At 39.5% G+C, this 26,855-nt stretch overlaps 2 protein-coding genes and 1 long non-coding RNA gene across 5 annotated transcripts in view; 1 reads left to right on the top strand and 2 right to left on the bottom strand.

Moving 5' to 3' along the window:
• The window catches only part of bard1 (BRCA1 associated RING domain 1), a 29,291-nt gene extending 4,673 nt beyond the window's left edge, over positions 1-24,618 (bottom strand). Inside the window, exons 1-9 of the mRNA XM_032529054.1 lie at positions 24,385-24,618; positions 22,892-22,948; positions 21,864-22,012; positions 20,261-21,318; positions 19,708-19,788; positions 16,773-16,945; positions 9,780-9,906; positions 9,519-9,651; positions 8,410-8,502 (exon numbers count right to left, since the gene is read on the bottom strand). Coding sequence (XP_032384945.1) covers positions 8,410-8,502; positions 9,519-9,651; positions 9,780-9,906; positions 16,773-16,945; positions 19,708-19,788; positions 20,261-21,318; positions 21,864-22,012; positions 22,892-22,948; positions 24,385-24,476 — 1,963 coding nt within the window. The 5' untranslated portion in view covers positions 24,477-24,618. The remainder of the gene's footprint in view (positions 1-8,409; positions 8,503-9,518; positions 9,652-9,779; positions 9,907-16,772; positions 16,946-19,707; positions 19,789-20,260; positions 21,319-21,863; positions 22,013-22,891; positions 22,949-24,384) is intronic.
• Positions 18,193-18,535, top strand: LOC116697714 (uncharacterized). The gene is made up of 2 exons (XR_004334037.1): positions 18,193-18,269; positions 18,328-18,535. It is a non-coding gene; the product is annotated as an uncharacterized LOC116697714 (long non-coding RNA).
• A 97-nt stretch (positions 24,619-24,715) lies between the features above and the next one.
• Positions 24,716-26,855, bottom strand: part of abca12 (ATP-binding cassette, sub-family A (ABC1), member 12) — a 66,465-nt gene continuing 64,325 nt past the window's right edge. For all 3 annotated transcript variants that reach the window (XM_032529027.1, XM_032529028.1, XM_032529029.1), the window contains 3 exons: positions 26,708-26,813; positions 26,229-26,366; positions 24,716-25,759 (listed from right to left, as the gene is read on the bottom strand). In XM_032529027.1, coding sequence (XP_032384918.1) covers positions 25,655-25,759; positions 26,229-26,366; positions 26,708-26,813 — 349 coding nt within the window. In that variant the 3' untranslated portion in view covers positions 24,716-25,654. The remainder of the gene's footprint in view (positions 25,760-26,228; positions 26,367-26,707; positions 26,814-26,855) is intronic.

Genomic DNA, 26,855 nt, shown 5'->3' with positions numbered 1-26,855 from the left:
TAGCCCAACATTAGCCGTTCGTTGTTATACTAATTTAATAGTCACACTTGTCGTAGCCTAAGCATAACTTTGTATTAGGTTTGTTTTTACCATTGTAAGCAACATAAGTTATTAATTTGCACACGGACAAATATTTTACAACTTGTATCCTCGCAATTTCAGTCAAGATGTCCAGTTGGCTGAAAAGTTAGTGGCCAGTTTGTAGTGGGCAGTTCATAGAGCTGCTCACAACAAAAGTCTCTCAGTCACTATTGTAATATTGTTACCGTATACTCTCCTGCTGAATAGTGATTGATTGTGATTATGATTATGAGTTCCGTACATTCTTTGCCACGTAGTAGTAGTAGTAGTAATAATAATAATTAGAGAGAGAAAATATATGTTACAGAGAAATACCTCAGGTAACTAAAACTAGAGATACACTAACTTAAGCTACTTTGTGCTTTCTGCTCAATAAACATTATGAAATAACAGAAGGCTCATTGTGTTTGTTTTTACACGTCATGAGAAGAATGACCCAGGTTCCTGAGGAGATAACCTGTATGACTGACCATCCTGGCCTTCATCCGGTGTGCCTCAATATATATTCTTTGCAAAAATGCAATGAATATTTACAGAGTTGACCATGGCCGGTTGAGAATCAGAGGGATGGAAAGGTGAGGCCAATTTGATACCAGTGTTAGCAGTTCAAGTATATAAATAAAACGTTTATAACAATACCCATTGATTATTGGTTCAGCATTATTACAAAAACACACTGTATTATCAAGACAACAAAATGAAAAACTTTATTTTGTGTTAAAACAATCATCCAGTGTTATACTCTGAAATCTAAAAGATAAAAAATGTGATTATCCACTACACCCTGTTCTCTTTGTAGGCAATGCAGACACATGGCCTACAGGACTTTTGTGAGCTGGTGCTGGGGTTTTCTTGGGAGAAGTGTCCGTGTCGTGATCCCCTCTTGTGTGGTGCTGCACATACGGAAGGAGTTTCTGGATGCTTCAGGGCAGTATGTCGGGTTCAGACCCCCCCCTCGACTGAACCATGACACATGTTCAGCAACATCGTACATGGAAGGCCTGTCGAGTTGAGCACACAGGTCCTGGGGCACAGAAATCTGCCAGACAGCTTCCAGATAAGGAAGGGGGTCATGGATGATCTCCTCGAACACCAGTTGCATAAGGTCTAAGACATAGCCTGTTGTGTGTGTCAAAAGTCATTTTTAGCACCTATACCATTGCACATTTGGATTTGTGTTTGTAGTGTGTGAAAAGTTATTTTTAGTGCCTATACGATGCAAATTATTTATTTTTTGTTTGTGATAAAAAAAATGCTTAAACTTAAAAATAGTTCGCTCTATTTTCACTTGTTTGACGGTGTATCCTCCCTTTTGGCCTTTGGGAACAGAAGTTTTTTACATTAGTTTCCCCTTGGCTGTCTTCCGTTGTGGGCGATCAGCATTCTCATTGAAGTGCAAGGCTGCAAGATACAACCTGAAACAAAAAACTAATTTTGTAACATAATTGTATTAACTTTTACACACACAAAGCTCCAGTTAACAATACTCCAGTTAACTCACAGCAAAAGCAGTTGCTAAACCTCTAAGCTGTGCCAAAGCTGTACTCTAACCAGTGTTATTACAAGTGCCTTACAGTTAGAGCAGCTTAAAACTCAAATGATTTTAGATGGCCGGCAATTAGGCTTGATGTCTCTAGACCATTGCTCATGTCTCACACATTCACTGAACAAAACCAGTTTCTGCAGACAATTCGTCTCCCATCCACATTTGCCTTTTCTAAAGACTTGTTTTGTTGAATAATGAATTTCATAGTAGGGCTGCACGATTATTGACGAAATGATAATCTTGATTATTTTGATCAATATTGTGATCACGATTATTTGTTGATTTTAACCAAAACTAATTTTATTGTCACATAGGCTGTTTAAAAAACTGTTTTCACATCTATATTATGTTACAATCTTATGTTGAAGCACGTAACACATATAAATGAAAATTAGCTATCTGAAATGAATAGCGTAGGATATATATATTTTTTTTAAATGTATCTCTGAGAAAACTCCTTCACTTGTTTTCAACAATAACTGATTAAAAGAGCTAGGGAGAGAGGGGGAGTTGTACTTACAGAGAGACGGCTGATCATTATGAATGGGTCCAACATGGGTCGAATGGCGGATACACACGTGTGTGAAATGTCTGTATCGTCACTGCGCTGCATTTTTATGAACTATGATATTCTGACCATGGGTCACATCTTTTGCAGGTACAGCAAGCTCGGTCTCACGCTATTACTCTACGGACTGAAGTTAGTAGCATTCAATAACTACTTCTGTGTTCTTCAGAAGTGTGGAACGGCGTTGAGTGGCGAGACTGCGCGGACAGTAAGGGGAGAGAGAGTAGAAAGATCCAACACAGGCACGGCTTTCCATAAGAAATGGGTCATGTAACGAAAAATTAAACCATATCCATATAAAGAACATTGCAGCGGATGCGAGGACATTAGGTGCACCGGTGCGTCCTAGAGGAAAAATGTTACTCGCTCCGTAGAGCATGTGAGCTAACAGACGCTAACTAGCACCGACTAGCACTGCTCACTGCTGTTGTCTGAAAAACAACACAGACGGGACAAAATGTTGCGTTTACTGGCAAACTGGTAAACCTTGTGACCGACGTATAAACAACTACTTTCTGTCGAATTTTCCTCCCGTTACTTTGTCCCCTGTGACTGTCTACATCTAGAAGCTGCGCGATGCAGGGAACCATTCTGACTAGCACATGAGCAAACAGGGGTTTACAGAGCGGTAGATGCGCTATGCAAAAAAACCGGAGCGTTCTATGAAATGACGCATTTTAAAAAAATAAATAAAAAGGCTTGATCACGCAAATTTGAATTTCGTGTGAAGCCAAAATAGTGATCGTGATTAAAATGTGATTAATTGTGCAGCCCTTGTTAATAGGGAGTGTACATACCTGCATAACATTCCAATGAAGGGGAAAACAACATTTTTGGGAGCAAACTGCTGGATAACACTGCTCTGCTAAATGCTACCCAGTCATAGTTCTACACAAACACCATAAGACGTCTGGTTTTGTAAGAATAACTAGAACGGTTACCTTTGCTTTGTATGTAAGGTCTTAATGTCATTTGAGACAGTTGTGTCCTGCGAGATGCCACACTTGGAGCATCTGTTTGGCATGCTGCGTCTTTCGTGTGTTGTCGTTCTTGTGATGTACTCTGAAATTAAAAAAACGTGCAAATAAATATATTGCAGCCTATATCCACACTGTTCTCACGAGATTGACCAGATATCATTTGAAATAATAACGTTTCCAGTTCTGTTGTCGAAGCAAACGGGATTGACATAGTTACCGAGCTGAGTAACGTTACAGCTTAGCTAGCAACCAAACTATCCTGATTCTACTCAGCTGCAGTTAGCTATCTTGCTGAAACACAATACAAATAGACCTGACAAAGTGGACAAACATGCATCGTGAACTGTAGATGTAGCTACATGACAACACAGGGTATTTATTTGAATAAAACACAGTTAGGAAAATGAAACGTTAGCCCCTTTGCCAAAACCCATTCTAACTATGCTAGCTACAGGATACGTTAGCATTGCTAATGTTACTGTTAGCGATGAAATCATACTTACCGCTTGTGGTTGTGATGACCATACAGTTGGAACAGCTCCTTTTTTCAACAACAGCAGCTTAGCAAATCCTGCTTAAAATTGTCCAAAGTTTTGAAAATTGTCTTTGGTGAAATGGTTTAAGCAAATTAATAATTGAGTGTCGAACTTCACAGGAATCTCATATAGAGAAACATCAGCCATGCCCGTCAAGTGTTTGCTTCCTTGGGAAGACTATGAGAAGTGTCACCATTCCCACATTTGACTGCACGATCCATCCAGAAAGACCTGGCAGACACTGGAGTAGTGGTACACTATTCCACTATAAAGAGATACTTGTACAGATATGGTGTTTGTGGAAGAGTCATTGGAAGAAAACATCTTCTACGTCCTCCCCACAAAAATCAGCGTTTGAAGGTTGCAAATGAACATATAGACAAGCCTGATGCATTATGGGAACAAGTTCTGTGGACCGATGAGGTTAAAATAGAACTATTTGGCCGGAATGAGCAAAGGTACGTTTGGAGAAGAAAGGGCACAGAATTTAATGAAAAGAACCCCTGTCCAACTGTTGAGCATGGGGGTGGATCAATCATGCTTTGGGGTTGTATTGCAGCCAGTGGCACAGGGAACATTTCACGAGTAGAAGGAAAAATGGATTCAATGAAATTTCCGCAAATTTTGAACGCTAACTTGATGCCATCTGTTAAAAAGCTGAAGTTAAAGAGAGGCTAGCTTCTACAAATGGATAATGATCCTACTCCTCAAAATTCACGGTGGATTACATCAAGAGGCGTAAACTGAATGTTTTGCCATGGCCTTCACAATATCCTGACCTCAACACAATTGAAAATCTATGGATAGACCTTAAAAGAGCAGTGTGTGACAGACAGCCCAGAAATCTCAAACAACTGGAAGACTTTTGGAAGGACCAATGAACAAAGATACCTCAAACAAGAATTGAAAGACTCTTGGCTGGCTACAAGAAGCATTTCCAAGCTGTGATACTTGCCAAAGGGGGCAGTACAAGGTATTAACTCTGCAGGGTGCCCAAAAATTTGCAGATTCCATTTTTTAAGTGTACATGATGGAAATAAAATCTAACTTTTTGTGACATATTATACAAATGTCTAATCTGTCATTTGATGCCTTTTGGAGATTTTTCCATCTTTTCTTGGCTTCTTTATGCGCTATAATACCAATTTTTACCTTGGGTGCCCAAACTTTCGAGCCCCACTGTATATGTGCTATCTGTGGTGGTTTTACTGTAAAGTAGTATATAAATAAAATGTATTATTTCCATATCTTGCAGCTGAAAGCATAAGTCTCTGTGTACATCTTGTCACAATACAGCACCTTATAATGAGACAGCAAATTTTACACACACACACACACACACACACACACACACACACACCACACACACACACACCACACACACACACACACACACACACACACACACCACACACACACACAACACACACACACACACACACACTATCCAGAACACTGGGTTGAGTGTAATTATATTCCTTTATCCCCTTAATTACAGCTTTCATTCACAGAGACCCAGCCAGAGGTTTAGGAAGAAAAGAGGGGAGATACTGGGGTTAATCGCTCCGGACCATTAATGCTGAAGAGCCATTAGCAAGTTTGCTACTCACGTTCACAAAGATTGAATGCAGAAAACATCTCAACCCCTTCATTCCTGAGTCAGTGCAAGCAAATTAACCTACTTTCTTGATTAACCAAGAGACTACCTGGAGAAGTTGGTATCCTCTCATTATGAGGACAACCACTGGAGACTAGGGTTTGACTGATGTGATACAATAGCTCATTTTTTATTGATACTCAGTATCCTAAAAAACAGCCACTGTATTCAGGTGTGCACAGAGGGCATAGCAGGAAAACAATGGCCCACAGTTGAGTCAACGGTTCAATCCCTCATAGCAATGCATCTGGCAGGGCTACTGTGCGTGCATAATGGGGCATGCAATCAGGTGAAGCCTTTTGCTGAAACCCTAAGAGAAGCAGCCAAAATGTATGTGTATTGGGATGAAGCACATGGGTGCACACATCCTCCCTGGGCCCAACAGTTGGCGTAGCAGTGACAAAAACCAGTACAGTGAAATAAGCCATCACAAATTGGAAAATAAATGGGAACGATAAAAGGATAACATACATTAAAAGGAACAATGCACTGTTTTTACAGTGGGAATTTATTTGCAGTATCTCCAGCTATAGAGCAGGGTTGCTTATGTACAGGTTACACAAATATAATTATTAGTAAGCTTCAGATGTTTGTTTTTTTCTCCTGCCGTCAGTCTTTAAACTAACTAGGCGTGGCACGACACATCCTGACTCCTGCTTGGACATTGGGATTAATACACATCTCCTAATCTCAAATAAATATATTCCCAAAAATGTTAAACTATTTTTTTAAGTAATAAATGTGTGATGAACAACAGGATTTAAACCTTTGTTTTATCTTCAATGAAAGCTTAGGTAAGCTTTTAGTTGGATGGAGCCCTGTTAGGCAGGATGAAGTTGATTTTTATGGTGGGTTTAAAATAAAAAATGGAAGCTGCTTTTTGAAGAACAATGTGTTGCAATGAAACGTAAGACCAATAAAGAGGTAATCTTGGGCTTGGCCAAGTTGACAGCGGTGGCAAATAAAAGCAGATGACAGGGAGAACTCAGCTGCACACACAGAAAACAAGGACAGAGACAGACAAGATGCTACAATAACTGTCATGAGGGAGACAAGCTGTGTCAAGTGCTCAGCCTGCATGGAGAAAAGAGATGGGAGGGGCTGAATATGGTCCAAACACAAAATCTTCTACTGAGTGACACAACCACGCACCTCAACACACACATTGGCAAGTCTTTCTTTACTTCCCCTAAAGCTGACTTCTTCTGAATATCTGCTTAGTGACTTGGTTCAAGGACGCCAGGGAGACAGGTTGGGAATAGCAATTGTTTAGATAAGTATTCATCTTGGTTCGAGTTAGACATCTTTACATCACTAGTAATATTAAAGCTTTGAGGTGCACTGATTCAGAGATCTCTTCCCCCAGTCACCCACAAGCTCTATTTAGCTGTCAGACATGTAAGCAGGTATGTGCACTGGTTTGCACAAAATAAAATGAGCCGAGCACACTAAATATTCAAACGTAATTGTCATTCATTGTCATGGTGAAATCTAATCTCTATGTTAGAAGACCTTAAACTCCAGAAGATAATTAGGTAAATATTTGAGTTTTGGATCTATAGTAAAATTGTTTGACTGAACAATACTTGGATTCATACTAAGTGAAGTGTATTGACTGTCTTTTCTTTGTGGAAAAATGACTTTTTCCTAGGGCTGCACGATTATGGCCAAAATGATAATCACGATTATTTTGATCAAAATTTTGATCACGATTATTCTCACGATTATTTGTTGATTTTAGCCAAAACAAAGTTTATTGTCACGTAGGCTATTTATAACTGCGAGAGGGAGTGTGATGGACGCTACTCATAGAGAGACGGCTGATCATTATGAACGGGTCCCGCACGGGTCGAACGGCGGATAACACGTCCTGTGTATGAAACGTCTGTATCGTCACTGCGCTGCATTTTTATGAACTATGATATTCTGGCCATGGGTCACATCTTGGGCCCAGGTCCAGCAGCTCCGTCTCACACGCTGTTGCTCTACCAACTGAAGTCAGTTGCATTCAGTAACTTCTTCTGTGTTCTTCGCCGTGGCGGCCGCGATAAACACTGGTACAAATACAGGTTTGCCCCTCATACTTAACAATAAACAGCTGTGTTAATAAAAACTGTATTTAAAAAAAAAAAAAAAACTGTAGACAAATGTCAGAAGTGTGGACCGCCGCTGTGTGGTCGGGCGCGGAGTAAGAGGAGAGAAAGTAGAGGAGAGATCTTACACAGGCATGGCTTTACAGAAGAAATGGGTCATGCAACACAAAATTAAACCATATCCATATAACAACATTGCAGCGGATGCGAGGAGATTAGCACTGGTGCGTCCTAGAGGAGCTAACAGCTAACAGATGCTAGCTACTAGCACCAACTAGCACTGGTCACTGCTGTTGTCTGAAAAACAACAGACGGGACAAATGTTGCGTTTACTGGCAAACTGGTAAACCTTGAGACCGACATATAAACAACTGCTATCTGTTGAGTTTTCCTCCCGTTACTCTGTCCTCTGTGACTGTCTACATCTAGAAACTAAGCTGCGCGGTGCAGGGACAACTGACTGGCACATGAGCAGACAGGTTAACCGAGAGGTAGATGGGCTATGCAAAAAACCCGGAGCGTTCTATGAATTGACGCTTTAAAAAAAATAATCGCTCAATCACGCAAACTTGATCGTGGGAAGTCAAAATCGTGATCGCGATTAAAATTCGATTAATTGTGCAGCCCTACTTTTTCCCCAGCCACAGCTTCTGCAGGAAAGCTGTCACAGGCTACAGTTACATGTTTTGACTAATAGTCACATATACTTCAATGTGTTTTGATTAATATGAATGTCAGAAGTGGTAGGTCAGGGTGAACTCATTACCATTTTTTTCTCATTACCATTGCAGTTTAAAACAGTAAGACGGGCGAAGCTTAGGCTACATTTAACATTCAGGATACATGGATACAATTTGCTACAGTAGGATATTACCCAGGTTCCAACAGCAATACTGTTTAACATGACATCAAATAATAGCCTCCACAGAAAAACCCCTCCATACTCACAGCTGAATTTGACAATCCAGCAGCCAGCAAGAAGACCCAGGAGGGTGGAGTTGGTGATGGGCATGTGTCCTTCTGGCACAACGACATGGCTCACTGAGGGAAGAAACAAACCAAAACCAAATTGAACTTGCACGCATAACAATTGTGTTATATTTAATTTGTATAAATCAATTACATCTTCTGATGAATTTCAACAATTAAATGTTTGGGTGAGAGACACCCATGGCTGAGGCACAGCTCATGCGGCAAAATAGAGTTCTTGCGGTAGCCTATATAGTGAAATAGAATCTTATTGCCTCTTCATTCAACAAGTGAGCATGGTTGACAAGTACAAAATGAGCATAATTGTATCGCCAGGGCAAAACCTTATACATTGTTTATTAAATGTGAATGTGTAGCCTCAAGTTCAAAATGTAAAATCATTCTCTGAAAGCACCAACTTTCACCCCTCTGGTCAGAAGAGGGTGGGTTGTAAGAAACACCAGTGTTGTTGATTAGTGCATATTCATCATACTGACAGTACCTCCAAACATATGAAGAATGATTTGAATTACCTTTGCTCTCTGGTGCTCTCCCAGCCATTACTATGCAACAGTGAAGGGGCTACTGTATCACAATGATCTATACATCGCTAAAATCACTTGATAGTTACGATTTAACCTTCATGAGTGATAATGCTCAAGCACCTACTCTTGGCTTTTACAATACAAAGGAGTCTGTGTAAAGGAAGTAAAGCCTAGCTGTGAAGAAAACTCCGAAATACCATCTCTGGCGGTGAAAGTACTGTATATAATCTTCATAACAGACACCATGACCAAGGCATGACATTACTTCATGGCCACATACCTGTTGGGTGCTTGAACCTGCAATATACCCATTTAATACATTTCTCAGAGTGTTTGGCAGTGAACAAACTTACCAGCCATGGTCCCAATGTAACAGCAATTGGCTGGTAGCTGCTGTTAATTTGCAGTGTTGCCCAGAGACTATGTGTCTCAAACAACATTAAAAAGCAATCATATGCGACTGGTATTCTTAGAGGCTTTGCCTGAAACATTGAGGAAGTTTAAACCCCAAGAGGAGATGTTTCTGCACCACATAAACACTACCTGAGCCAGAAAAGGTGTCAGCCATCCTCCCTCCGAGTAGCTCTCCCAGTTTTGACACTTGAAGCTGTTCTGGCTGTGACAGCTTGCTGGCCAGAAACACTACCATTTCATCCCTCCTCACACAGTCACTCACCTAAGGAAGGATATAAGAACATGGTTTAGAAATATCTAAGCCTAGAATGCAAGCATATTAGTACTCTAGGGGTAAACAATTTCAAGGGAAATAAGAAATAGAAAAATCAAATCTCCATGTAGACATACCATACAGAGAGTGGCTGAGGGGCTCAGAGATGTATTAGCATATTGGGTTCCTTCTGAGGCTTCTTTGAAAATCGCCAGTATCTCCAAACTCACTGCGTAATCAGCAGGCCGCTTTCCATACAGATTACTGTGGAAAAGAAAATTCAAAAGTTAATGTGTCAGTGTCTCACAAGATGCATACACCTATGTTTTTATGTCTTTGCAACAATGCAGACCATCTGGTGACCAAAGGGACAGACAGACATATTAAAAACGGATAAACAATGCGTGACAACAGGCCAAAAAACTAAAATATTTACTTATTTTATTTACTGAGACTTGTTCACGGAAAACAACATCAACACAAGATAAACAGGTGCAACAAGGTGTTGTATGTTCAAGATGTATGGTAATTATTCAAGTCAGGTCTGAAAATAGCAAACATAGTTTTTCTCTTCAAGTGGCCAGTGTTTTTTAAATGTATGGGTACTTCATTTTATTTGAAACACATTATGTAAAGTAGGATTTATATAGGTAGAGCTTGTTACTCTGTATGACACATAAGCCCCTTTCACATTGCACTTTGCCCCAGGGTAAGGGAGCGGTTAGTTTGGGGCTAAGAAAGCGCTCACACTGGCACAATCCTGGCACATTCCACAATCCAAGTTCTAGAATGTTAACATCAGTTACATGTTCAACTGACACTTACTGTAACCCAGGGCTAGTAGAAGTGCAGTAAGAATCCTATAAACCTGGTCTTAGGTTAAACCCTGAGCTAAGAGAATGCAGTGTAAAAAAGGCTATAGTGATACGCTAAAGCTGATAAATAATGGTTAAAAATTCCATTGTCCTGAAATGTAAAAAGTCTGTAAGGTAGCATTAACTGTTAGAACTGACTTAAAATATGCAAAGACTTTTAATTGTTTTTAATCTCTACAATTCTACTTTACCCTACCTCAACTTACATGTCTATTTTTTAAGAAAACCATAGCTAAAGGTAATACTACAGAAATCCAAAAGCCAAATTACAAATGTGTTTTTTTGTTTACAAAAAACAAAAACTTTATACTTGACCAAGTTTAAATACGTCTTAATATAAAAAAATAGATGTTAAAGAGAATACTCTAAACAGCCAGGCATATTCTATTATTTCTCTGTCTGCCATATTTTAAGGAAATTTGGACTCTGGCACAGATAACAGGTCTCTCGCCAAGGTTCTCAAAGTCTCTGCCCAAGGATCTTAAATAATGATCGTTTTCATACTTGGCAAAAAAATTCATGAAGAAAATCATGCCTTTAACCACATAATAATCTACCAAAGTACCACCGGCCAGTGAGAAATATTCCCTTTTCAAATTGTATCCTCTTCGCAACTAGCAAGAGACTTGAATATTTTTATTCCTAAATTTGACTAACAATTATCATATCTGGAACCAAACTGGCCTTACCAACTGACAATATGGCAACACTTTAACAGACACTAACGCAGCATTGATGCTACGATGTGATAGGTCTAAAGCTAACTCTTCTCCAACAAGATCATTCCGTCATTTCATCACTTCAACAATTGGTGCAAATTTGGTTTTTAATCACCGGCAAACACGACACAAAGAAAATCAATATTTCCCAGTCCAAAGCTCTGAGAAAAACAATTTGGCAATGTCACACCCTGCTTATTCTGTGAAACTGTGCACCCATGTGTGTCATTCACTTGTTGGAGCGTAATTGTTTCATCTGAGGGTGAGTTGAAATCTGTGTTCTACTTCATTTCTAGACGATGTCCTTATACAACACACTCGACTAGCTGCATGCAAAGAAAAATCTCATGACTGCATACCCTTACTGAAAAGTGCTGACTTTTTAGCAAATACGCTTTCTCAATTACAAGGATTTATCAGGTGAGAACATTACCTACTATTACACATTTAGTATAGCTATGTAACTGATACCCTCAGCCTCAGTGCAAAGTAGGTGTAATGGAGGATTTGAGACTCACTTTGAGACTCAAAGAGATGAAACCGCGACCACCCCTGGTTACAAAAGGTATATTGAAGAGAACTTAAAAGTAAGTGTATTTAAGTTTGAGAGAGCTAAAAATAAACTGAGGTCACCTTGAGGAAAGAGGATGAGGAGAAATGAATGAAGAAAAGCACACAGAGGAGGAGATGAGACAGAGAGAAGAACCAAGCCCAGCAGGTCTCTAAAAGATTAGGCGTCAGCAAAGATAACACCTGGGGGACAATTAATAGGTCCACTGGTCCATAAAATATTTCATTTGGATTCATACCCCCAACCCCACAAATACAAACAAACATAAAATGTCCCTAATACTTAGACATATGCACACACAAGCCGGTTTACACAGCTGCACATGAGAAGAAAATCTGGAGAAAAATAAAGCGTGAAAAATTGTGCTAGAGGTGAAAAAAATAATAAACCGTAAAAAATTATGCTAGAGGTAAAGTCACAAACACTCTCCTACAAGCCTCTGCATTAAGTACACAAGTGGGAGGAAGGCAGTGGTGGTTCTAGAGGATACCATGGTTACACTGTAATCATGGCACTTATTCTAACCGGGAGGAGGAGATTCAAATATTCATTATGAGTTGAACACAATTAAGAATTAAGACTTAAGTTCAACATAACATTAATACTAATAATATGAACAGCCTTTTATTCATGCCTATTTGCGTACCCTCAGGAACTGCTACTGTGCCAGGTCTGTAGGCTTTAAACACACTTCTTTAACTGAATCTAAATGGTTGAATTATGAAAACAACAATTCTACTCAAATGCACTTGTCCTCAAAGAAAACCGTATGCTAAAGATTGCATAAGGTCAGTCAAAAATCAAGCCAAGCTTATGCACACCCAACAGTTGACAGAGCTTTTGAACTATGTCAGCTAAGCAGTATGTCATGAAAGGAGTCATAAGTCTAATGATGGAAACACGTGGCGAGCAACTGATGAGGCAGAGGGTGAGGCCTGACTGCATTTTTAATTAAAAGGTTCATTAGTTACATTTCCTTCTTAAACAATTCACTCTTAACTTGTCCTAATGGTTGGATCAACAGGGTGTTACAGTTTATACTTGATGCACTGCATGACTCATCCAACGCCTACATTTAACCCTGTGAAGCCATGCGAGTATAGAACTGTGATTGTTACGCAGATGCCCTTCTTCAATGCCAAACTGCGTACAATCACAAATAGTCAAGAGGCCTGCAACACTTTGCAACTACCGCAGGTCTGAGCTTGTCACAGTCATCACCGCAAAAAAAAAAAACATTGGCGTGCACGGCCGCATTGTGTAGTGACATGGATTCATTGATTCTAATGACATGGATTGTGTCTGATGACATTGTGTCTTACATGGATTCAAGGTTTTCTAAACAAAACGCATCAAAAGATGGAGCAAATCTGACCTTTTGCAAGTTGGGGAGGGCAATGTTCCATGACACATAACAGACATGCTAGGCAAGGCAAAGACATTTCTCCGTTCTCAGTGGAGGTTGACACATAAGCATTACAGCTGAAATGTTTACCACTGCACATTAGCCCAGCAGCCCAAAAAAGAGCAGCTTATTTGTTACCCCCAAATTCCACAGGATGCGGAACAGCTGCGGATCCGCTCCGGAACGACGGCAGAGTCATTAGGTTTCCATTAAAGTCAATGTGTGTACTTCCACAGACTGCGGAACGGCTGCGTCCCAGCTCCAGCGATCCGTTTCCATCCAGTGGAATAGAGGGGATCCAACTCTGTGCTGTGTTTTCAAGGTGTAATGCAGGGAAATATGATCCGCCTTGTGTCTATTTTATTTAGAAAATTAACCGGATGTTTTATTTGTTTCTGTGCTCGACTTCCTGTCCCGCAGTATCTGCCGTGTGCTGACTTGCTGCAGAGCTGACGTCACACACTTAAAAGGAGAATTCCGGTCGATTCCAACACGTAGCTCCGTTTGTAAATGTGGAGTGCTGTCAGTAAAAAGAAAAATGAAAACAATCGGTGCTGCCTACACCGTGTTATCCTCCTGCTAGAGTTAGCACCCAACGGACTTAAACAGGGCAAGTTTTAAACGTGTTTGTAGCCTCTTAACGTGTTCAAAATGTCATTAAAAGCGCCCAGCCATGTGAAGGATTGATTCCTTTCTGAGTGAACACAGGGAATCTGACTGCAGTAGATGTGACAGAAAGGCATGAAAGTTAGGCTAATTCAGCTGTGTTTAGTAACGGGGTTGAGAGAGCAGTTAGAAAGCTTAGGGACAGTCTATAAACTACAACTCAGAAAAGAGATAAGACATATGTAAGCTATAAATTTAATGATTAAATAAGGTACTGTCTCCAAACATACCTCACTTATAACTTGTATCCTGCTAGTTGTACTACAGCACTTACTTTTAAAAAATATGTTTTTATCTCTTTTTGGTGTTGCAGTTTGTAGACGGTCCCAAAGCATTCCTTGCAGTATCAACACAGGAACTACACAGCGGAATTAGCAGAACTGTCATGCATTTCTGTCCCATCTACTGCAGTCAGATTCACTGTGTTCATTTGGAACGAATCACTGCACATGGGTAGGCCCTTTCAATGACATTTTAAACATGTTTAGAGGCTAAAAACACATTTAAAACTTGCCCTCTTTAAGACTGTTGGGTACTAACTCTAGCTGGAGGATAAGTTGGTGTAGTCCGCGCCGATTGTTTTAGTTTTTATCTCTACTGACAGCACTCCACATTTACAAACAACAGAGGTATGTGTTGGAATCGATCGGAATTCTCCTTAAAGGCACCCTGCTATACTCGCTCTAACTTACGCTACTCTCGTAAGGGGGTTGCGGTGTACAATACTACCGCAAGAATTTCTTGCTTTTCAACCGCAGTACAAAAAAATCCATACCGTCCCAGCCCTATTACTAACAACTGGCATTGCTTTTTTACTGTGAGTACAATTATGCTGATTCAGTGTATTGGATTGATGTACCAGTGTCAGGAACACATGTGATGTTAATTAATGTCTGTATGGATTTAGTGCTTCGGATTAGGACTGTGCCAATTCAAATGTTTGTTTTTCCCATCAACCCAAGAAGATTTTAATACTGTGATGTGTTTACATGAACTTAAGTAACAATCTAAAAAACTATAGTATGATAAGGAAAATAGTCATGAGTACACAATATTTGTAGTAAATGTATAATATATAATATCAGCATGGTCCTTTAGGTTTGGGAACATAACATACTGTATGCTACCAGCTAGCACCTTGCAGAGCTCATTTAATGTCATGCACCGGTAGACCTTTATGCCTTCAGGACTGAGACTTATAATCAGAAGCCCTGCTGTGCAGCTTCTGAGAAAATGCTTAAACCCTGTTGTTTTTTTATAGATAACAGGGAATCGTTGACTGTATAAAACACATAAGTATTTACTTTAGTTTTTATCACTTTTAAATTTTCCTTTTTTAAGACTTTTGTCAGAATTTCTAATAACCTGCATAGCAAGTCAAATACTGATTTAGAGTTCAGGGTCCAAACAATAAATAAATGCAGTCCAATCATTCAAACATAATGTGCATACACCCCGAGGAACAATGGAAATCTGCAAAATCTGTATTTCAAAACAACGAGCTGTGTGCCAACCATTCCATTAGGGATTGCATTGGCAGATGCCTTGGTTTGCCAATTGTGTGCATATGTGTGAGAGGCTTGGATGCATGCATTCATGTTGCAGCATCCTGACAGACAAGTAAGTAAATGTAAGACCTGGCAATGGGGGCCCATCAAAGCAACGAGACAAGCACAGTAAAATGAGGAAAGACAAAGACAGAGGATGATTGGTTTAAAAATCATCCCAAAGAAAGTGCTTACCAGCCAACATATGACCAACATACCAACCCTAATCAACTACTCTATTGATCACTTATTAACCAGCATCCTGTTCCTCATTATGAATATTGTGCTACTCTTATATCTACCCACCTACATACTGCACTAATGCACGCCTGTCCTTAAAAATAAAGGACTGAATGCCTGGTACACTGATTGGGAAACAGGCACTTGACAATTTATTGTAGAAATGGAAAATAAGCACTGGTCCAGTATGACAAAACAGCCTTTATCATGTACTTCCATGAAGTACAGCAGTGCAATAAATATTACCTTAAATGTTTTTGTTGAGATTTCTATTTAAAAGGTGTTTGTAAAATTTTGTCCAGCTCATTTATTTACAGATATGTCACAAATTACTGTAATCCAATACAACGTCAAAAACTACCTCACTAACACAGTCCCAACAACAAATGGTCTCAAAGGTAGGTTTCAATACAATAGTATAAGATTCATTGTGTTTTTGTTTATCTGTCACTCATGGTAGTACACACAATGTGGAGCCTTCATACACAACAATAGCCTCAAATATCAAATTAGATCATCATATTATTAATAATAATATCAAATTTACAAATAGTCAAGATTTTAACATTTAGGAGACACATCCAGCATTCTTAAAAACAATACTGTCTTTGTCCAGCAGCCGTGCACAGCTGTGTTTTCCTACGTGTGGATGCTGCTGCATCTTCCACATTGGTGATCAAAACTATAGCTTATGTTATGTTCTATTTGAAGTTTTAATGTGGCTGGGACCACATGCCTAGTACCGGGTTAAAGGTTCTCTTTTCAAACAAAACCTTCTTTTCAGGTCAGACTCTCCAGTGTTTCCCCTATGTTGATTTTGTAATGGCGGCCCAGGGTGGGGGCTTGAGGGCGGGGTTGTTGTTCGGACAGACCTGCCCCCACTGCTAAAAGAAACCCTAAAGGAAACACTACTCTCTGGTCATCACTTGAAGATTTTCACAAAGACCAGTGGCAAGCAAAACACACCATTTGATTTGTTTGACATGAAACTACCCTTTTTTGGGAGCCACTCTGTCTGCAGTACAGTTTGCAGGATATAAGTGTTATGAGCATTTCACCTGTAAAACCAATAAACTCACGGCAAGAAAAAAACACAAAGCAACTTACAGTACGTTCTGCGAGGCTCCAAGCTGCAACAGCAGTTTGACAATGGCTGTGTGTCCGTTCCTCACAGCATCGTGGAGCGGAGAGTCGTTTTCATAGCCAGGCGTATTCAACAGTGCCCCCCTTGAGGCCAACACGTCCACGACCGCCAGGTGACCCAGGTTACACGCTTCATGCTAGAACAAAGAGTAGTAATGCTCAAAAGTGATTCTGCTCTGCATTGATTTGGTTTTTCTTTCTTATCCTTAAAACACAGCCTTATCCTTCGTTCCTTTTAGACTGAATGTATAGTTCTTCTTTGGGGTGTTTTGAATATACGTATACCCAGCAGATATTACTTTGTGATCACACCATTAGTTTTGTAGAATTTAACTTATGCCGAGAGATCTCCTAAGAATATAAAATAAAAACTTCAACATTACCCTGTGCTTTTTTTTTATTAATAAAATTGACAAGTGAAAGAGTGAAAGTAAATTGGGCAGCTGAGAATTTTATGGTAAATCCTAAAATGTCTTTACTTTCAAAACCATAACATAAGCTGAGCAGTAAACCACATCAGGTACAATAAAATGGGGCTGCAAGTGCAGGACAGGAGGAAGGTCTAGGTGATTGTAGCATGTCATGTTCCCAACCTACTCAGATAAATACAAGTCCATCAAATATTGTCAATGTCATGCTCTGAGCGTATTGGTAGCAATTTCAAAAATCCACCACAAACTGTCCAGTTTTGACAGCAAGTTGCCACGTAAAGAGCTGCAATAAGATAGTGGCAAACAATCAGCCACTCGTTCTCAAAAAAAAATTTCTTGGGAAGCACTGAAGGATTTTAAAGTTTGTCATGAAGGTAACTTCAGGAATAAATGGAGAATTCCGGTCAACTTCAACATGTAGGTCTGTTTGTAAATGTGTAGTGCTGTCAGTAGGGAGAAAAACAAAAACAATCAGTGCTGCCTACACAGTGTTATCCTCCTGCTAGAGTTAGTACCCAATAGGCTTAAAGAGGGCAAGTTTTGAATGTGTTTTTAAACTCTTAACATGTTGACAATGTTATTAAAAGTGCATACCCATGTGCCGTGATTCCTTTTGAGTGAACACAGTGAATCTGACAGCAGTAGATGTGAAAGAAATGCATGAAAGTTGTGCTATCGTATAAATCAAAAAGTTGGTTTATGTCAGTAATTCCATTCAAAAGTGAAATTTACATATTATATTCATTTATCACACACACACAGAGTGATATATTTCAAATGTTCATTTCTTTTAATTGTTAGGATCATAACTGACAATGAAAATACCAAATTCAGTATCTCCGAAAAATAGAATATTACTTAAGACAAAAACAAAAAAGGACTTTTTGAAAATGCCAACTGGAAAGTATGAACATGAAAAGTATGAGCATGTACAGCCCTCAATACGAGTCGATCATTCTGTGGCACAGCTCAGGTGTTATGAGAGCCCAGGTTGCTCTGATAGTGGCCTTCAGCTCTTCTGCCTTGTTGGGTCTGGCGCATCACATCATCCTCTTCACAATACTCCATAGATTTTCTCTATGGTTAAGGTCAGGCAAGTTTGCTGGCCAATTAAGAACTGGGATACCATGGTCCTTAAACCAGGTACTGGTAGCTTTGGCACTGTGTGCAGGTACCAAATCCTGTTGGAAAATTAAATCTGCATCTCTATAAAGTTGATCAGCAGCAGGAAGAATGAAGTGCTCTAAAAATTCCTGGTAGACGGCTGCGTTGACCCTGGACCTCAGAAAACACAGTGGACCAAACACCAGCAGATACGTCAATTGTGCGTGGTGGTTCTTGAAGCACTGACTCCAGCTACAGTCCACTCTTTGTGAATCTCCCCTAGATTTGTGAATAGGCTTTGTTTCACAATCCTCTCCCGGGTGCGGTTATCCCTATTGCTTGTACACTTATTTCTACCACATCTTTTCCTTCCCTTCACCTCTCTATTAATGTGCTTGGACACAGATCTTTGTGAACAGCCAGCCTCTTTAGCAATGACCTTTTGTGTCTTGCCCTCCTTGTGCAAGGTGTCAATGGTCGTCTTTTGGACAGCTGTCAAGTCAGCAGTCTTCCCCATGATTGTGTAGCTTACAGAACTAGACTGAGAGACCATTTAAAGGCCTTTGCAGATGTTCTGAGTTAATTAGCTGATTAGAGTGTGGCACCAGGTGTCTTCAATATTTAACCTTGTCACAATATTCTAAATTTCAAAAAATCTGAATTTGGGGTTTTCCTTAGTTGTCAGTTCCAATCATCAAAATTAAAAGAAAAACTTTTAAATATATCACTGTGTGTGATGACTGGATATAAATTTCACTTTTTTTAAATGGAATTAATGACATAAATCAACTTTTTCATGATATTCTAATTTTATGACCAGCACCTGTATTTTGGGGGAAGCCAGCATGCAAAAAAAATGGCATTCAATACATTTTATAAGTTAAAGTCAATTGGCTGTTTCCCAACACATTTTAATGTTGATGGTTGCAGTTCAAGGTAGGCTTAATGCAAAGAAAAATGGCATTAACAACCTCCCACACGGAAGAAAAACGTGTTAGGATGCAGAAATCTTTTTATAAATAGAGCTATTCAGACAGGAACAGAGTGTGTTGGTTTACTAGAAAAGACAATACAATAAATAGTAAATGGCATGTTGTCAAGATGTTGGCAAGAGAAGAAAAGCTACAGTGAAAAGCTTTGTGTTGAAAAATGCTTTGTCATCAGACAAACCACAAAGTAACTGTGTGTAAAAAAATAAAATAAAATATAAAAATAAAAAAAAGACAATTTTATTGACAAGAAACCAACCAGTGTAGATAAACAAAGTTAACAATGCTGTTTTGATGATTGTTGTTTTTTGTCACAGAGTTTTTTCACACAACAAATAAAGCTTTTAGATAAATCACTTGGTGTATTAGTCTTACCAGAGGTGTCCACCCAGCATTATCCTTCAGGTTAGGGTCAGCCCCCTGGTCCAGCAGTTCCTTGACAGCCTCTACATCTCCCTGCAGGACCCGGAGAGAATAACAAACTGGAAGTCAGAATTGCAGACCTGTAAACGCAACCCTTCAAACACAGCAGCTGATCCCAGTGTACCAAAGCGCCGCTGTTAATCAATCACACTCCACTGTGGGCCATTGATTATCTTGTGAAGGATCCAGAAGGGGATTATAGCTATGTTTACAAGGATTACTGCAAGACAGTTTATTCTCAACAGACAGGAACATGGCTGTCCAATCATCTGAAGACTACCCACAGAAAGAGAAGACAATTAAAATAGCAAATGTATCTTTGACGCATTTTGAATGAAACTAAAATTATGAAAAAACTAAAGGGCCAAATTTGCATCCCATACGTTATGCATTTTATCTTTAAATTTTGTCACTTTACTGCAGAAATGTTTTATATCTTTATTTGTATAATGCAACAGAAAATGGAGTGTAAGATATAAGGAGAATTATTCCAAAACCTCTTGACCTTTATAGCAGCTAGGTGCAGCAGGGTCTCTCCCTTATGGTTCCTCTTCATAACCACAGGACTCGCAGGACCTGAGGTGGGCCGTCCAACAGATGCACCAGGAGTACCTTGAGATTTTCTACCAACAGTGACTAAGACCGAGGGGGTGTCTCCTTGCTTTTGTCCTGAGTTTTTAATGCGCTTAGTCTTATCACACCTGGGGCTTGCTGAAGAAAGAGGGTTAAACACAGCTGGAGACATCTGTGATATTCTCCGCCGGCCTGGGGAAGCCCTGGGCCTTTTTGGTGTGGTCTCCAATGTGGCAACCTTCTCGTCTACTCTAGATCTTTTTGATGAATGCTTTGGAGGAGATACTTTGTCCTGTTGTTCAGGACAGGCTGTTTTGTCATGCAGACGGACACTGTCCAACATTTTCTGACCAGACTGGGTTTGGTCATTAAGTATAGTGATATTGCATCCTAAGAGACTCTCTCTCATGGTGTTTCTGCTAGAGCAGAGTTCATTTGTACTGCCCTGTGGCACTTCAGGCTGAGGTTTGTCAGATGTGACAGCGGGGCTTTGGAAGGAAACTCTCTTACTGGACCTCTTTGCCCGTTCAGCACAGGGCTGCTCCTTTTCCTTTAAAGCATCTACTTTGTTGGTGATCCCCCATTCCTGGTTAATAGCCTCCAGCCTGTTCTTCTTCATCGTCTGCTTAGTCTGTTTTTTTGTGGTCCTAGTGGCTCCTTGCAGTGACACCTTCCTGCTGGCAGAATTTTTCTTAGTTGACCTCTTCTTCCTGTTCTCATTTTTGCATCTTTGAGAACAAGAAGAGCCAGAATCTTGGGAGGATGAGGTGAAATTGAAAACTGACAGGTCCTGGCATTGAGCAATAAGTGCGTCTGGCAGTGTAGCGGCAGTTTCTCCAGAAGACATGCTTGCCGGTACGGTGACCTCGGAAGGCTTCTCCACCATGCAGCGTACCTTGCGGCTACGGGGACTGAACCAGATCTTAAAGTTTTTCTTGTGTTTTAAGACAGAGCTCTGAGGTTGTGTTTGAATCTCAGCTAGAGGAGAGTCTGCAATGAGGGGATTAAAAAAAAAAAAAAACAGTTTCAACAATACAAAAAGTAAAAATGAAAAAAAGAATAACACCCGACCTTAAAACTATGCACTCTCGAATAATACTGACATTTGACAGAATTAGAAAAGTGCCCAATGAACTTACTAAACCTTTAGCTAATTCTGTGTAAATTTGTACAACTTGCAGATGTGTTCAAATTTTAACTACAGGGCTTAGAAAGTTGCCCTGTAGTTCTTTGTCAAAGCTGAGATCTGTCCGTAAAACTAAACACTTCCATAGTTAATTGCATTGCACAATCACTGTCATTACCGGGATGCTGGATGGGTGATAAAAGATAATAAAGTACAGAAACAAGCCACTAATACTGTCAGTCAGAGATTAGACTGGCAGATGAAAATGTTAAATGTTGTCAACAATTAAGGGACTGTGGGCAGAAGAGCGTGGGGGGGGGGGGGGGTGGATAATGAATACGACACATGGATTTGAGAAGATAAATTGTTAATTATGCTTTCAAGCTGCTAAATAATGGCTACCATCTACCTGGTTGTTCTATGGGATTGAGCAGGGACTCCAAACCGCAGAAGAGCTGTATGATGCTGCTGAGCTGCCTGTTGATTTGGATGTCCTTCACCCACGCAGGACTCTGACACACAACGCAGCCATCTCCTGCCCGGGGGCCAGCACAGGACCTGAGCAATACACATATCTTGGATTAGGCCAGCACAGGACCTGACCAATACACATATCTTGGATTAGGCCAGCACAGGACCTGACCAATACACATATCTTGGATTAGGCCAGCACAGGACCTGACCAATACACATATCTTGGATTAGAAATGTACTTCCCAGTGCAGTAAGAACTAACACAATGAGTTCATTGATTTACCTTTTAAGGCCATTTAGTTGCAAAGAGAAGGAATAAATTAAGGCTATAGATTAAGCCTATAGGGCCATTCAGTGCATTCAAGACTGTAAAGCATGCATTGCCAAGACATCAGTCACTCCCATGAATATTCATCAGTATTTCAACTGCAAAAGAAGTAAGCCCCTAACTAACAAATCATAAAAAAGTAAATTCTATTTTCCATATCCCAATGTAAAAAATGCCTGTAATAATGCTGTTAAGGTTGTCAGTTGTCTTAAATATTCACATTAATGATTATTATTACTGATTAGTTGACCAACACAATATTATAATTATGTCATTACTGGATATTTTTTAATACACAGGGAATACAATTCTACTGAACTAACCCACTGCTCAAGTCTGAGAGGGGGAAGCAAAAGACCTTCTTCACTGCGGACATTTTGATTTGTAGTAGCAGGAAAGGCATACTGTTGGTGTTGACTTCATTCACTTTAAGTGTGCCACTGAAACAGCATGCACAATCCTGGCAGTAGCACATCTAGTCTATATTGAATAGAGCTACAACTAACATTATTAGTTCCACAAATTTTGACTTACAATAGACAAGTCTATTGTATTGGAAATGCTTACTTACAATGGACAGGTCTATTGTAAGTAAGCATTTCAGAGTGAAATACATTTGGCGAAGGTTACATTACCTGCACAGCATATGCTCGCACATTCCTAGACACACAGGTTCCGTCATTAAATTTGAGCTGGAAAAAGAAAACATTTAAAAGTTGTCAGTACAGTCAGAGGTAAGACCACCTCCATCACACTGAGCATTGGTAGTGCCCACCAGGACTGTGTGCTTAGTCCACTGTTGCTCACCCTCCAGACTCACAAATTAGGGACAGTGAGACTGAATATAATGATTATTTCAATTTGGTATGTGTCGGTGGAACACACATGACTTGTCATTCATAATTGACATACCATTTATAATGAAGTTTTAGCTCAACTAATAAAAATTACCTTGTGTTGAGTGAAAGCCCAGCAGCAGAGAGCCTCAATGGGATATCAGACCCTAAATAGAGTACATTTACCATAAACTCTGCATCTGAATAGCTGCCAGCACTGTCCCACGGACGAGTCCTTGCCTTCCTAAGGAAGATTAACCCACCATCCCCGAATCACACAAACACACTTTTTATGGAGCAGTATTTAAACCTATTCTATCAAAGAAATGTTTACAACCACAATCAGATTTAAAGTGCAGTTTCGATTTAAAGTTAGCTTTTCCTAATGCCAGCTTGTTCATCCTCTTCAGCTGCTGCGTAGTATGTGCTGATATGTGTTGCATGTTGTTTTAACTAATCTATGCTGTATTATCGTGTTTATCTGTCTTTTATAATGTTGCATTGCTATGCACTTAACTGTGTCTCTGAGCTCCTGTGTTGTTGCACAATAGTTTTTTTTAGAAATGTCATCCCACTATGGCACAACTATTGTAATATTTGTTTCTTTAACAATCCAGAGTTAGCTCAATAGCCACATTTCATCAGGAGTCACCAGGCAGACAAAACCCCAAAGGAGATATGGCATCAAATGTTATAAGCCAGACAAGGGGTAACGTTACAGATAATAAACATTATGTATTTAAACATCTGATATTTAGCAGTTTCTTTGCTTTTCTGCAAAACGGCTTAAGCGTTAACTACGTTTCCACTAAACGTTAAAGGGACTAACCTTACAAAGCTATCGTTGACGTCAAGTGATGATTTAATTTTTACTAGTAACTAACCTAGCTAGCGTAGTTAAGATAACGTTAAGCGAACACCAAACTCAAAAATAATTGATTAACGTTAGCCTATAATCGTTCGTGCCGGTGAAAACCTTCTCAATTGACGTAAACTATATTGCAAAATGGTTTTGCTAACAACTTCAACATTTTTACGTTAGGTGTGCATTCTTCAGGCATCTTCCTCTAGCATGCCAATACACCCAGTTCAGTTTGACAAACAAATGTGTAACGTTAGCTACGTTAGTTAGCTATCTAGGTAGTTAAATGGTACAGGTTGTCACGTTTATTTCATGATTAACTTTACGCAAAAAGAACGCGACGTTAACGGTAACATTAACGTTAATGTTAGCTTAACGTGCCAACGTATCCTCTCGAACATAGCTCCCGTCTACAGTAACATTAACTTACCATTTGGAGCAAAGTAGCAGTTGTCTAAAGTTCGCAACAGCCTCCTTAGTGTTCCTCCAATCATTTGCCTGCACGAGGGAATCGTTTTCCATTATTTAAAGAAAAGTAATGTCTGCAGGATGTCCTGTTATAACTTTACCTATGAATCACGATTACAAAACCACACACAGTGGTAAAAACAAGCGTAGCTTGCTTCCGGGCTACTTGCATCTCCCGCCAAAGCTTTACGGAAGTTACCAGCGATGGTTGCCAAAACCACGGCAATGACGTAGATGAGTTCGGGTCGTCCACCACCCAAAGCACAACGAGATGGAAGGATTTTTATTTCTGGCGTAGTCAAACGTTACTTTATTTCTGAACACAAAACGCAATTTACCGCAAAACAGAAGCTTATACTTGTAATATAGTCATGAGAAATGAACTGGAATGTTAGTGGTTTAGGTCTACGACTACCATATAGCAGCAAAATCAAAACCTGAATGTGATCTGGTGCTCAAAGCATAGGCTGTGTACAATACATAAGAAAACCACGTAGGCCTACAATAGGCAAGTAAACAGCAGTTCTTTTGAAAATAGATTTATTAGAATAATACAAATATAAGGTAGAGGATTAGGGCCATTTATGAAAAAAAAAATTGAATTCTGAGTTTAAAGAATTCTGAGATTAAAGTCAGAATTCTGAGGAAAACATCAGGATTATGACTTTAATCTCAGAATTCAGACTTTCTTTTCTTTTTAAACTTAAAAAAGTCAAAATTTAGACTTTTTTTACATTAAAAAAATAACATATTTGGTTTAGTGTGTGTGCTTTAAGACTATGTAAAATCATGATTTGCAATGTTTGAGCGAAATGAAAATTATTCTAAATAGAGAATACAGTGGGGTTTTTTTTCATTCACTTGGCTATAATAATCTGGCAAAATGTGACCCACCCACAGAGAACAAGTTAAAGTCTGTAGGAATCATTTTATCATTCATAAATATTAAGATCCAGAGAATTAAAGGTTAACGTGTTAAATAAGACATTTAAATGTATATCAACATGTTCCACGTGCATGTATGTGTGCATATCCCCTTCTACTTTAAATTAATAGTTGCCCTTTATGTGATTAGTCAAGACACTTTCAAAACAAAATCAGTATTTTGAAAACATTAACGGCTTAAACTCTTATTATGCCTAAGGGCATACTTAGGCCTACAATAAACATTTAATGTGCTTCATTTTATAAAGGACACAGACAGAATGGTAAAGGAAAGGTGGCAGTCAGCTCTATGTTTCTGCTGCCTTAATGGAGTCCAGGTCGTCACATTCATCTTCGCTGTCAAGTGATATGGATTCCATCCCAATTTTATCCATGGCAAAGTTGATGAAGACCTGTGAAAGTTTAATAATAATTTAAGCGTCATGCCAATATTAAAAACAATTATTTTTTTCTGAACTCCCTGATTTTTGTTAATCTGCTGATCCATTTCCCTCCCGGACTCCCCTCTCTTCATTCTGCCAATGGTATCGTCCAATCCCAGAGCCCCAGAAGGGCAGAGTAGTTGAAGAATATCAGCACTGGCTGCATATGAAGCTCATGGATTCTCTCACCAACTCATATTCCATTTATTTTCCCTCAGGCATACCCTTGTCAGTTTCCCTCTGCCTCTTTTAAACTTTTTCAACTCAGTCTTTCACTCCAACTCAGCTTTCTTCTGTTCCTGCATCCCCTCCCACCCTCTCTCTTTTTTTCTCATCTCCTGTCCCTTTTTTCTGTGTCTCGCTGCCATTCACCCACCCCTACAAAGCCTCACACTAGTTCTCCTTCTTTCACTGTTTATGTCCTGTCTCTTTTTCTCACCTCATCCAGTGTGGTCTGGCTCACAGAGAAGTGTTTGATCTGCAGAGCCTTCTTGTTGGACTCCAGCTGGTCAAAGATGTCAGCCACACCCCCAGGAGCAATTGGTACATGGTACTCCACCATAGAGGAGTGCTGGTCCTGTATAGTAAGAAAGAATGCATAAGAAAAGGGTTAAATATTCTGAAATATGATTTCTGTGTAACCAAAATTCTGTAAAATACAGTAAACAGCTGTTTATACTAATTTGAGCAAACTAAACATCAAACACATATCCCTAAAATACAATTTGCAGGTTGCTAAATTTTACAACAATAATATTGGTAAAGCAGGGATTTGAATCTCTAAATAATAATATATAAATGTATGCTTCTTACATGCTCATCATTATACATACTACTACAATGTATCGCTATGCAGTGTATACTTTTCACCCTCTCTACCAAGTAGTCTTAACTTCTTGGATAGCAGGCAAAACTCACCTTGAGATAAGTGGTGGGGAATTGGCGCCGCATGAAGCCAGTGATTGCCTCTGATTCACAGGAGGCCTCGGCCAAGTACATCTTCACAGTGAACCCGCTGCCGAACCTGCACAAAGGAGATTTTATGTACAAAGCACTGTGGTATTAC

Source organism: Etheostoma spectabile, chromosome 11 (genome assembly GCF_008692095.1).
Source record: "Etheostoma spectabile isolate EspeVRDwgs_2016 chromosome 11, UIUC_Espe_1.0, whole genome shotgun sequence".
NCBI lineage: Eukaryota > Metazoa > Chordata > Actinopteri > Perciformes > Percidae > Etheostoma > Etheostoma spectabile.
Note: the sequence above shows the minus strand (reverse complement) of the source record. Positions and strands in the feature narration are given on the sequence as shown.